This window comes from Vicugna pacos, chromosome 12 (assembly GCF_048564905.1).
Source record: "Vicugna pacos chromosome 12, VicPac4, whole genome shotgun sequence".
NCBI lineage: Eukaryota > Metazoa > Chordata > Mammalia > Artiodactyla > Camelidae > Vicugna > Vicugna pacos.
The window spans coordinates 32,596,393-32,608,495 of NC_132998.1; the positions used below are offsets into that span (position 1 = coordinate 32,596,393).

General features: G+C 41.0%; 1 protein-coding gene across 7 annotated transcripts in view; it reads left to right on the top strand.

Moving 5' to 3' along the window:
* The window catches only part of ANKS1B (ankyrin repeat and sterile alpha motif domain containing 1B), an 862,484-nt gene that overhangs the window by 790,735 nt on the left and 59,646 nt on the right, over nt 1–12,103 (top strand). For 3 of the 7 annotated variants that reach the window (XM_072973192.1, XM_031683227.2, XM_072973194.1), the window contains one exon: nt 7,955–8,029. The exons of 3 other annotated variants lie outside the window; for them this stretch is intronic. In XM_072973192.1, coding sequence (XP_072829293.1) covers nt 7,955–8,029 — 75 coding nt within the window. The remainder of the gene's footprint in view (nt 1–7,954; nt 8,030–12,103) is intronic. One more of the 7 variants, XM_072973193.1, reaches the window with a different exon arrangement.

A 12,103-nucleotide genomic window follows, 5' to 3' on the forward strand; every position in this document is an offset into this window, starting at 1 on the left:
AGTGTTGACCATGTAGTTAATAAATGGGTTTAAATTTTACAAATGACATCCTCGATTTACAAGAAAGGATCACAATGTCTATTTTAAAGAGATGTTACAGGCAAAGAACAATTATTACTTTGCAAAATCGAATGTCTTTGCAGCAGTTCAGTTATGCTAAAAAAGCTGATTGCTGCTTTTCTGAATGAGTGATTAATATTTCTGCTAATGGCCTTGAAAAATGTTTGTATCAGGAGTGGTGGCATCCAAACTCTGATTAAGAACAAGTGAAACAGCCCATATTGCAAGAAACAGTACGATCCCAATTGACATAAATTCCCTGCAACACCCAGGGAACCCAGGGAGCTGTACAATGAGATCTGGATTCTCCAGACAGTGATCCACTTTTTCTCTCTGCTCTGTTTTTCCTCCCTGTGAAGAGAGTTCATCAGTAATTATGTAATGTTATTTAGGGCTGCAACTGTCATGTTAGGGAATGCAAGTTATGTATTATCTCTACAAATGAGTAACAGGTCATACAGCTATAGTTCTCTTCTTTTGGCAGCTGAGGGCTTACTTTCTGTGCTGTCAATACCAGCATAAGAGAGGAAGGATGGAAGGAAGGGAGGGAAGGAGGGAGGGAGGGAGGAAGGGAGGAAGGAAGGAAGGAAGAAGGGGGGGAGGGGAGAGGAAGTGAGAGAGAGAAGAGTATAACTTTGGGCTGGCAGCAAGTACTGCCCTCATTTATATCATGTCAGTGTTGTTATGATGAGCCCAAACGTGGTGTTTACTTCCTCCCACTATTGCTAGATTGATGAATTCTGATGCCAGCAATAATGGGTCACACATGGAAGAACAACTGTTGGCCTGGCTTTTCACTTCCAGCAGGTGATTCCCAATCTGTCCAAGAATTTCCCTGACACAGGGGGAAGGTCACTCGTGAAGGTTGAGAAGACTGCTCTTCAGACAAATGAAGAAATGATGGGAAGTAGCATTTTTTCTAGCCCAGTGTTCCCTGCAAACAAAACAGTTGATCTGAAACCTTTTACAACAAGGGTCTGTGATAGGAAAGCCTGAACCTGAGACGTTCACAGTGGAGTTGAAGAGAGGAATCACGTGTAGTTGTTCGAGGGCCTGTGCACATCTCGAAACTCACCTGAGAGGAGAAGGAGGATGGTTCCTGCGTCTACAGCAGTGGGACAGAAGTAAGCTGGCCTGGCCTGCTGCCTCTGGGTAACTCAGGAGAGAAGCTTCTGGTTTTCTAGTTTCCAGGTAGGGTTTAGTTGATGCCCATGGAAGAGGAAGCTGAAGAAAAATGCACACGAGGTTTCTGGTGCAATGTTCTTTGACCGAACTGAATTTGTGTGACTCCACCCTTTGACAGATCTCATCTCGTTTTAGTCTCTGCTCCAGGAGCCGCTGAGTTGGCCGGCTGCTGACCGAGGCTTCCTTTGTTAGGGTGCCCTTTTTTCTTTTGCCTTTGAAGCTGTTTTGTTCTCTCTTCAAGTTTGTTTTTGTTTTATTTTATAAGCGCTGTCATCCAAGAGAAGGAACGGACTTCATTACTCCTTTAACTTTCACTCTGAACCTTTCCTCTGTCTTGTTGGATTCTTTCTGGTCAATTTCTGAACACCCTGAAGTGTGGAAGAATTATGATAGACATAAGGGAGAAACAGAGGAAAAGCTTTTTTTTTTCCAGGGCTAGAACAAGGCAGAAAATTTCATCTGAGATAGAAGCTGACCTGAGGGCTCTATTCATACAAGTTTCTTTATTAAACTAGCTACACGGCATCGGCAGACTCCCGGAAGGTTTTCAGAGCCTAATTGGTGTTACTGAGTAGGTGGAGCTGTCATCGGCTTGCTCCCTTCCTCGGCCCTCCATCAGCCTCTGAATCCCAGTTTGCTGCTGGTCCTGACAATTGACAATGGATCATGTCCATAGCAATCCCTGTTCCATAAACATTGACTCAAAGCAGGGCTGACCACTACTCACTTTGTGACCCATGCCTTGTACCCAATAGATGAGCAATAATTATCTCTGAATGAATGTCAGGGTGCCAGAAAGACAGGTTCTTATGCTCGAAACTTTTTTCCCATGTTCAGTTCATGCTTCAAAGGATAATCCCTTTGCAGCGTGAAAAGCACAGACTTAATCTGGATATAATATGCTGGGTGCTTGGGGCGGGCTTCTGGGTCTTGGCACTGGTGTAGAATTTAAGGGAAGTGAGGAGCTGGTCCTACAGCATCTGGAGGAAGAGTCTTTCAGCAGAAGGGGAGACAAATACAGAGGCTTTGAAGCTGGAGTGTGCTTTGCTGTCCAGAACCGACTGAGCAAGAGGGCAGAGAGGGACGGGTGCCAGAGAATGGAGATTCTTGCAGGCCATTATTAGGACTCTGACTTTTCTTCTGAGTTAAATGGAGCAAAGCGGCATGAACTGGCTTTCATTTTAAATGGATCATTTTGGCTGTTGTATTGAGAATAAGCACTCAGAGGGCAAGAATGAGAGCAATGAGACCAGTTTGGAAGCTAATGGAAGAATCCAAGTGAGAAAAGGTAGTGACTTGGGCCAGGTAGTGATTAAAGGGTGAGAGGATTTTAGAAGTAGACTCTGTAAAATTTGCTGCTGGGCTGAATGTGAAATGTGAGCAAGAGGACAACTCTAATTGGAAGAAGAGGGTTGCCATTTTGTGAGATAAGAAAACTTATAGGGGAGGTCAGGTAATCAGGATCTTAGTTTGGGGCATTTAATTCAAGGTTAAGATGCCTATTAGTCATCAAAGGTGAGGAGTCAAGAAGGCAGCTGGATAGCTGAGTCTGGGATTCAAAGGAGAGGTCTGGGCTGGAGACATAAACTTGGGAGTTAGGACTGGATGAGACCACCTAGTATAGCCAGAGAAAGGGAAAAGATTGGGGACTGACGCTCCAGGGATCAGAGGATGATCAGATCATAGGAACCAGCAAAGGAGACCAAGAAATGAAAGGAGTGAGCAAGTGTCAGATGGGTCAAGGAAAATGAACAGCTGGATTTGACAAAGTGAGAAAAGCAGTTTCATAGAGTGGGCTCAGGTGAGGACAGGAAAAGGGAAAGCAGAGACCATATAAACGCCTCTTGGGAAATTTTGCTTCTTACAGAACAGAAATTAAGGACGAACTCAGGGAGGGTGGTGGGTCCATGGAAGGGGTTTGTTTGCTTTTCATAGAAAATGTTATTCAAGCAGTTTTCAAGAGGGCTCCAGTAAAGAAGGAAAAACACACAATGAAGGAGAGAGAGTTTAGTGTAAGTTACTGGGTTGCTACCAATTGAGCAAAAAAGAAGTCTACTTTTAGGAGGAAGGCTTTGGAAATAGGTAATATTCTTTTAGTATATTATTAGATTTGAACACAAATGCATTGTATTTTCTGAACTGTATTCTTGGTAATCTGAGATATGTGATGGTAACAACAGCAGGGTGTGTTGTATTTTAAGAAAACATTTCCAGAGTGAAGAGAGAGGGAGGTCTGAACTAAAGTTAAATTTTGCATCTCCAAAAGTGTACTGACTTCATCATCAAAGAAATAAACATGAAATTATTAATTATATCTCAGTTCTGGGACTACTGTACCTTTCCGTAACCCCCATTTGTTTGGATTTCATGATCATTCAGGTTCACAGTAACTAAATTAGCCTCCACAATGTATGTGGAAAAGGGATTGAGAGAAAACTAATAAGCAAATGAAATTTCCCACGATGTTTACCATCCTTTTACAGAACTGTTTCCAAGCTCCATACAAGCAGTTCTTTAGCACGTAGGTGTGCAAATTACAGATGCTCCTCTCCCTTTAGCAAAGTTGGCAGCCACTTTTCAGCCTTTATCAGGAAAAATGAGAACTTCTCTAATAAGAAATCTGCAAGGTTAATCTCTGGCGCATTTTACCAGAAATGTGTTGGCAGTGATGTAGTTTACTGAAGGCACAAGTGCCTACAACAAAGTTGACCAACCGCAAATGATAACAAATAGCAGTAATTAACGTTCCTATAGTGCTTTACCATTTGCCAAGAAATACTGAACACATTCTGTGATTCCATTCACTTAGTAAACATGTCTGGCGGCCTTCTGTATTCTGGGTCCTAGACATGTAGCTGTCAGAACGTTCCTGCACGTGTGAAGCTTAGCATGAGCTGCACAAGAACCAGGTGAAATAAGTAAGCCAAGTGCTATTACTATTCCTCTTTACAGATGAGGACATTCTAAGGTTTAATTAAAACTTGGATTTAAATCCCTTCTGTTCTAGGAATTTGAGCCCCCAATGAAATTTTATCACTGATACTTTTCTTTCTCAAAGCTTTTGAACACTCAGTACTTCAATGCATATTGTACCCTGAAATACTATCTTCATAAATATAATGAAATTCTGCAGTGGAAACTCTTTTGCATTTAAAAAGTTCATTCTAGCACTCAGCCTAGTAATCATGTGTCTAGAAGAGGAGCCATTTATAGTTGGTCCACCTTAAATTACTGCTCTATAAGCCTGATAAAGTATTTACCGCCAATGGAATTACTGTGATATCTGACATGTACCAGCTTTAAAAAAAAAAAAAGCCTCCATAAGTACAATACAATTAACTGCCTTTATCTTAAACTCTGTTTTAAAATCTGACTTTTTACCATTTGTGTTGAGTCGTATAGTTGTTGGAAATGAGAGCAGTTTTACTTTTTCTAAATTTGAACATAGCTTATAAATGAAAAATTATTGTAACTTCTTTAAAAATTATATGAGTCACATAGGAACTCTCTTCAGTAGAAGTGGGTTTTATTTCTTCATTGGGAAAACTTTACATGGATTTTTTTTAAATAAAAGAATTATAGCACTAGACCTTCTCTCCATCCTTAACTCTCTGGTAACTTCTGTGACTGTGGAAGACTGACTCGTGTAGCAGGGTACTCGAGGGGCATTTCCTGTAGGTACTAAGTACCGCACACTCTAGAGAGAGAGCTGCTGCTGATGGACCCTGATACCCTGCTTGGGGTCTGCCACGAGGTGGCAGCTCCCACCCTGCACAGTCAGCTCCCTGTCCCCAGAGGCAGAAGATTGAGGCTGGGGGCTGGGGGGGCAGAGGACTATCTGAGCCACTGTGGAAATTGCTGGGGCTTTTTCTCCCTTCCCAGGGGAGAGGAGGGAGTGCATCCCCATGTAATACAAGCCTGGGGGATGGGCTTCAAGAGGAATGCTCACCTAGGGTGGGAGAACATGCCAGAAGGGGGAAATGGCGTCTCTCTCCCTAGTTGGACTTCTGGGAGCAGATGCATGTAAACCAACCTGAGCTGAAGAAGAGAGAATTGGAGGGAGACATCCTGGCAGAGAGGGGGAGTGGTAGCCAAGCAGCCCCTCTGCATGGCGAAGATGTATGTATGTGATGCGGTGGGCGTGCAGGAGGCTGGGCATGTGCCCTCTCCCCCGTGTCCCACCCCAGGGGCATGCATGTGTGCCAAGAGGGCTGCGTGGGGGTGGGCAGAAGTCTAACTAGGGATGGATTTCTCACATCAGAAACTGCAATAAGGACCCCACCCCCTACCCCAGCAGAGCCCTCCAGAGAACCCACCAGGGTACAGTAGAACCCAGGGTGGGGCAGCTCCTACGAGAGGGATCAGAGGCCAAGTTAGTGTTACCCTGAGAAGCAGTGACAACCAGCAGGGAGAATGCAGCCAGTGCCAAGTTAGAGAGAGGCCCTTGTCCTTCTCGTATACCCTCTTCCCCACCTAAGCGCATGGAGGAGGTAGGCATAGGGTAGGGAGCACCCAAGGTGGACCATGCCACCCCACCTCAGGTTTTTTTAAGCCCCAAGACCAGCCTGTGGAGAGAGAGGGTAAAGTTTGAATCATATACGAAATCAGACTTTTATAAAAAAAAAAAAAAAAGGCTTCTTCCGGACTGCAAGTCTGCAAGTGACCAGGAGGTCTTGCAGGCTGCTCCAAATGTCGACTGGCCTGTTGCCCATCAGGGAGGAGAGCCTGAACATGGCCCATTTGGGAGTAATGATTAGCAGACAATATTTTAAGGTATTTGAACACCTGAGGAATTGAGACTTCCATGAACTGCTTCCATTTATATATATTTGTTTCAGAATGAGTAAGCAGGTTCCATGTAACTGGATATTCCTTCCGCCTTTTGGTGAAGTCAGTACTGGGCTGGTACTCCTTCCTAGCCACCCTGACAAGCTGACATGTTGTGACCCTTCCCTGTGTGACCGGAGCAAGCCGGTTAACCTCTGAATGTCATTATCATCATCTGTCGGATGACAGGTGGTCCCTGGGTTACTTCTAGCACTGAAAGACTGTGAAAGTTGTAGAAGATGTAATTTATGCAAAAGAATTAGTTTAGAACTGTGGGTGAGTGCTTCAAGGGTATCCTAGAAATATCTTTAGTGCCAGTTAAGATGGTAATCCCACGAAAGCACAGAGTTAATATAACATATTTAAATCAGATGATAGCTATTGGAGATGAGGCTAGGGGTTTTATGGCCCCTAGACTTAACTTTAGCTAGAGATTTAATTTTTGAAAAGTAAGAAGGGGGAGATCCCCCTGTGGAGAAAATAGCTTGAAGTTTAGAGCAAAAACTAAGAATAATAGGACTGGTTTATGTGAGAGGTGGCTGGAGGTGCCTTTTGGTCAGACCCCAGGGATCTTACTTTCTTACCAGAATGCCAGTTACCTGACAATCTGTCCCTAGCAAGCCATCCAGATGACAGAAGGGATGGAAAGCAAAGATGTAGGTGTGTGTGGAGCTGCCTTTGGAACTGGAGAGAGAGAGACAGAGAAAGAGATGTTAAATTTCTGGTGAGTGTTTCTGGGAGGGTGGAGGTGGAGGAAACATTTAGCCAGGGATAAGCTTTCTTTTCTGTAATTCGTTTGCTGACGATACTGTTCTTTGCTGGGTTTCTAAACCCTACTGTGGTTATGTTCTTATCTCCTTCCTGCACTGATCCTTGAATGCTCTGCTTGTGAATTCTGGGGATGTTCACAGGGCTTGGCTGAATAAGTTTAGGCGTTCTGCCATTTTCTGTGATTCAATTTCATGGTGTCTTTTAGATGATGGAATTCGGGGAAAGAATTCTGTAAAGGTCAAGCCAGAAGCCTCGTTGGTTTATCTGGTAGTTTCTGCTGTAAGTCCTGGGAGGGTGTTGGTTCATTTGGCATTTGGTTCTAAGCAAACGTGATTGCCTTTTAATAATTGGTTATTAGATTGTCAGTGGTGTGGTGGAGAGTCCAAATCGTGGAGCTGGTTGACTAGGCTCACAAAAGCTGTTCCCCAGCATTTCTGCTTGAGTGACAGGCTGAGCTTCCCCGACCCCAGCCCCTCCCTGCCCTGCCTCCTTCAAGCCCCCTCCTCGATCACCTCCTCCCACTGCTGGGCAGCAAACTGCCACATCTCCCGGGGTTAACCACGGAGTTTTGCCCTTGAGAATGCTGGAGGGAAAAATATCTTCCCGGTTTATCAGATGGAGCAACGGCCAAATTAGGAAAGTCATTTTATTGCATTGTTTGCTCTTGGTCATTTGAAGATAAGAAAATAAAAATGTTTGAGTTGTGTAAAAGATGTTTTTCTCATCTTTCCTGAACTTCATGAAAATATTTATCCTCTGAAATGAATGACATGAAAAGGGAAGGTATTTCCATTTTCTTTGGCAAATGGAAAATACAGTTTGCTTTTTCCAAGATGTGAATGTATTGGGAATTTCTCTTGACATAAAACTAATGCATAAATGGCCTTTTTTTTTTCCAGCCAACCCAAAATGTTTTTAAGCAAAAGAATGACTTGGAAGTCTGTTATTAAACCTTGGGCAGCCTAAAATTTTTTTTGAGTTTTTGAGTTTTTTTTTAAGAAATGTGATTCTTCGCTTTGTATTATTTTCCTCCTTCCCTTCCTTGCTGCTACCTTGGTAGCTGCCATGTTTTAAATATTGACAAGATGAGATAGTTTTCTGTTTATATCAGCAGTCGTCTGTCTGTGAGATATGGACGAATCAGAACGCTGGATTTCCTTTCTCAGCCATCCATCAGGTTCATAATGTAAGGTTACAAATGGTTATTTTCTCTTCCTGAACTTGCGCTATGTCATGTGTTGCCCAGTGTTGTCAGTAGCTATAGGGACCATGTCCTGGCACTGCAGAAAATCTGTGATGTCTAATGACTCCTGAGATTTTTTTTTTCGTGTATTTTACTTCATTTACTGTGCCTTGTGACTACTTACCGTTCAAACATTGTCCTGAAATGAGAAACACACTTGGTTTTGAAGTCTACGGTTAAAATCTGTCCCATGTGAGTTTGGCTTTCATCCCAGGTGTCTGCGTTAACTTGCTTTTACAGGAGAAACAAAAAGGGTAAATTGATATATATATATACCCATGTATATATCAGTGTTTTTCTTCCCCATTTTGTACTTCCCATGTCCATGGGCTATTCAGTCCTTTGTGTCTAACAGTTCTCAAAGGTCCATGCACTTACTATGAGAAATATTTGAGTATGATTTGCATGATATTTTGTGTAAGTTTGATGCAAGCGTGGGAGGGGTATAGCCAGGAGAGGCACCATTACAGCTACAAAGTGGTTCTCAGCCTTTTCCTTTTATTCCATTTGACAGTACTGAGTTGATCTTTGGAATGTGTGTGAAATCTTGACCCCTGTTTTACTCTGAGCTGCTTAATATTCAAATATTCACATTTCACCTTTGCATACTTTTTAAAAATTCATTTTTGTTTGAAAAGTAAGCATTTTAATGTTTTGGGGGTTTTTTCCACTTTGTACTTTAAAATACAATCTTATTTTCACATTCTGCTAAATTTTTCTCATGGGGTAGCCTGCTGAAGTTGAGACATTTGGTTGAGAATCACTAAGCAGAGCTCTTGGGGTGGCATGTGAAGGGCCTCTTTTGGGGGTGCCACATCAGGTACACCCCTCTTCCTGTGCATGGGATTTCTGGCTCTTGGGGACCGCGGTGTCTATATGTTGCCTGATACTGGTGCTCCAGTGACCCAGCAGTTCCTCCTGAACACGTAAACGCTAAATGGTGCTTTTTCGTATTCAGAAGTGGCCATCTCTGCTCTTTATTATCAAAAAGAACAAATTCAGGATAACCAACTGCATTTGACCAAACCAGCACTCTTTATTTTTGAAGATAAAAATCTTAAAAAACAAAACAAAACAAGACTCCAGCAGCATCCTGCTTTCATGTGTGTGTGTGTGAATGTTCATAGGAGACCTTTCCTTACATTCACATCCAAATACATGTGTACATATTTATAAGTGTAGAATTGTATATCGAATTCTTCAAAGCCTTAGGATAATGGAAACTAAATGTAATCACATATATCTTATGTATGTTTGGGTAGGCCATCTCTGATATTTGTCAGAATTAGGGAAAGGGAAACATTAAAATAACAATTGTCATTTAAACTCATTTTAGTTTTTCGTTAAGTGTTCTGAAGAAATAGAGAATTATGTTTTTAATATTCGGATCTAAATTTACAAGCAGGTAGGTGGAAGCAGTTCCTAGTAGAAAAGATTTTAAAAAAATCAGTTAAATCCTAATTGGAAAAAAAAATTTTAAAGACTAGTATAAAGCTTGGAAAATACCATGCCTTCCTGTCATGTTGAAAGCTAAGTCAAAATCATGACTTTTAATTATTTACTGACATCCTTGTGAAATTTTTTTCTCAAGAAGAAAATAAGAATATAGTCAGTATCTCCCCTTTGTACTCTCAGAGCACATAGAATATGTAATATCTTCATTTTCCATTTTTGGCAGTAGAGAGCTGTATGATACTATGTTTTAGAATTTGCCTTACATACCTGGTGCTCATGAACTAAAACCAGTACCATTTCTTGAAATAATGCAAAGTTTTAAAGCTCCATTTTGGAATCTGCTTTCCAATAAAAATCTATCTGTGGACTCTTGCACATTTTTTTTTGTGTTATAACTAAATTCAGTTAGTGGTTTTATACTTTCGTATGAGACATTTAACTTAATTACATTATATTAAATATGACCCAATTATAATCCTTCAAACTCAATCAGGCTATCAATTTCTAGTTGGCAGTTGGTAAATACCTATTAAGCAGAATCAATTCTCTGTGTAAAACTCTAATCTCAAATTATGTTTTCCTTTATATTAGAACGTTAATGTTTATTTGAGTTTGAAGGGATAGTTAATAATGTATATTTTCCTCTGTCTAATTGATATATACTAAAGGAAATACATAGATACATACCAACCAAGTCGACGAGGTTTTAAGCCATGACCAAATTCTTGAACTTTTAAGATCATGCAGTACATGAAACTAAAGGAATGCTTTTTCTCTAAGTATTTTAAGCCCTTAAAAAATACCCTGAAAATATTTGGTAAGAGTGCCTTGGATCATTTTAATTTCTCTTCTACAATTACTTAAGCCTTTTAAAGGGTACTGCCAGTCGATAATAGCCTACAATATGACAGTATTTTACTCCAAACTTTTTTGATTTTATTTTGTTATTCTGATTAAATATTATTGCCATATTATTGCCTCATCATTACCCATGTTTAGATCTACTTTTCAGTAAAGATAAGGTTTGATTATAAACTATTTCAGGCAAAGGCTTTTTAGATCTATTTGGTTTTTATTTAATATTGAATAAGCATTTTTTAAGTGGGAAATTATTAATTTCTTAAATTTACCCAAAGAAATACTATCTATATATGAATGTATATTTAACAAGACCTAGTACCAGGCTTCATAACTTGAAATTATTTTATATGTGAGGCAAAACACCTTATTTGCTCTTTGGTCTCTGCTGCTACTCCATATAGCCACCACTCTGTCTAGTTCCTCCATCGCTCATTCCTGCTGTAATTCATCCTCCGAAGAACTGTGACCTAAGGCACCCTTGTTCTCTGAACTCTTATTTTTACTGTTGGTCGACCAGGTGATGCTGAATCCCACCCAAAGGCCAGGGCCACATCTGCCCTTTACAGTAGTGTGATGTCAAATCCATCCATTCCTACTAAATTAATTCCAAAGAGAAAAATCAACACCTTCAAGGTGAGTCTTCTAAATACTGTTAGATCTAAGGTTAAAAAAATAATAATAAGTTGACGAATTTACAGTAAGAAATAAAATTATTTTCTTATAAATTCAATTTTAAGAACACTTTTCCCTCTGTTGGAAAATGGATTTCTGGAAATAGCACTAAGTATGACAAAATTCAGTTTCTATTTCCAGAAAGGTAGATTCAGTCCCTGTAGGGAAGTTACAAAATATTTGGATTAGAGCAGTGTTTCAGGGCCACAAAGAAAATAAAGTGCGGATTCTGTTTCTCTCCCCTATAATTATCTCCCCCCATTGCACATAGGGGAGGCCTGTCGGATCACTCGGGACTCAGAGCAGGTGGTTTGTGATTTCTGGACAAAGTGGAGTCATAGGAGAGCAGATGATGGCGCTGCCCAAACAGATTAAATGGATGCACCACCCATTTCTTCAAGTGGTTATCAAATAAGAGAGTGGGGTGGTTTCCAGACTGGGGTGGTATGTGCTGGGGCTTGTTTCTCCCAAAATGGCTGCTACAACTTATGTGGATGATGTAAATATTTGGATCAGCATTCTGCTTTAAGTGTATGTGGAACTCATATTGAAATTTAATTATAAAAGTGCCTGAGTTAAGTCAGCAGTTAGAGAATGAGTTTGCATATGATTTGCATGCTTAATGTATGAACACCTGAAATGTCCTGGTAACCTCAGCTTTACCTCACCTATCCCCACCCCCATTCCTATTCCCAACCCTTGCCATACAACCCGTGGTACTCCCAGCTCCTGCCATGTCTGTTCAGGCTTTTTGGAAAAGTGCCTGTTGAGCTTGGCCATCGTGTACCTCAGCTGAACAATCACAGGGCTATCAGGAAGATTGGATGCTTGGTTTGAGTTGTCATATCAGCAGACACTGGATTGAAGGACCTTTTGAGGTCAACCAGTTCCTTTTGTATCATTCCACGAAGTTGCGTGCAAACTCCTGTTGTTGTGTTAACAGTGTTACCTGTGACTTAAGTGTACAACACCTGTTTGCTATGTGGTTGTTGTTGCTTTATCCAGGGAGGGGGCAGCAGGTTAATGGGA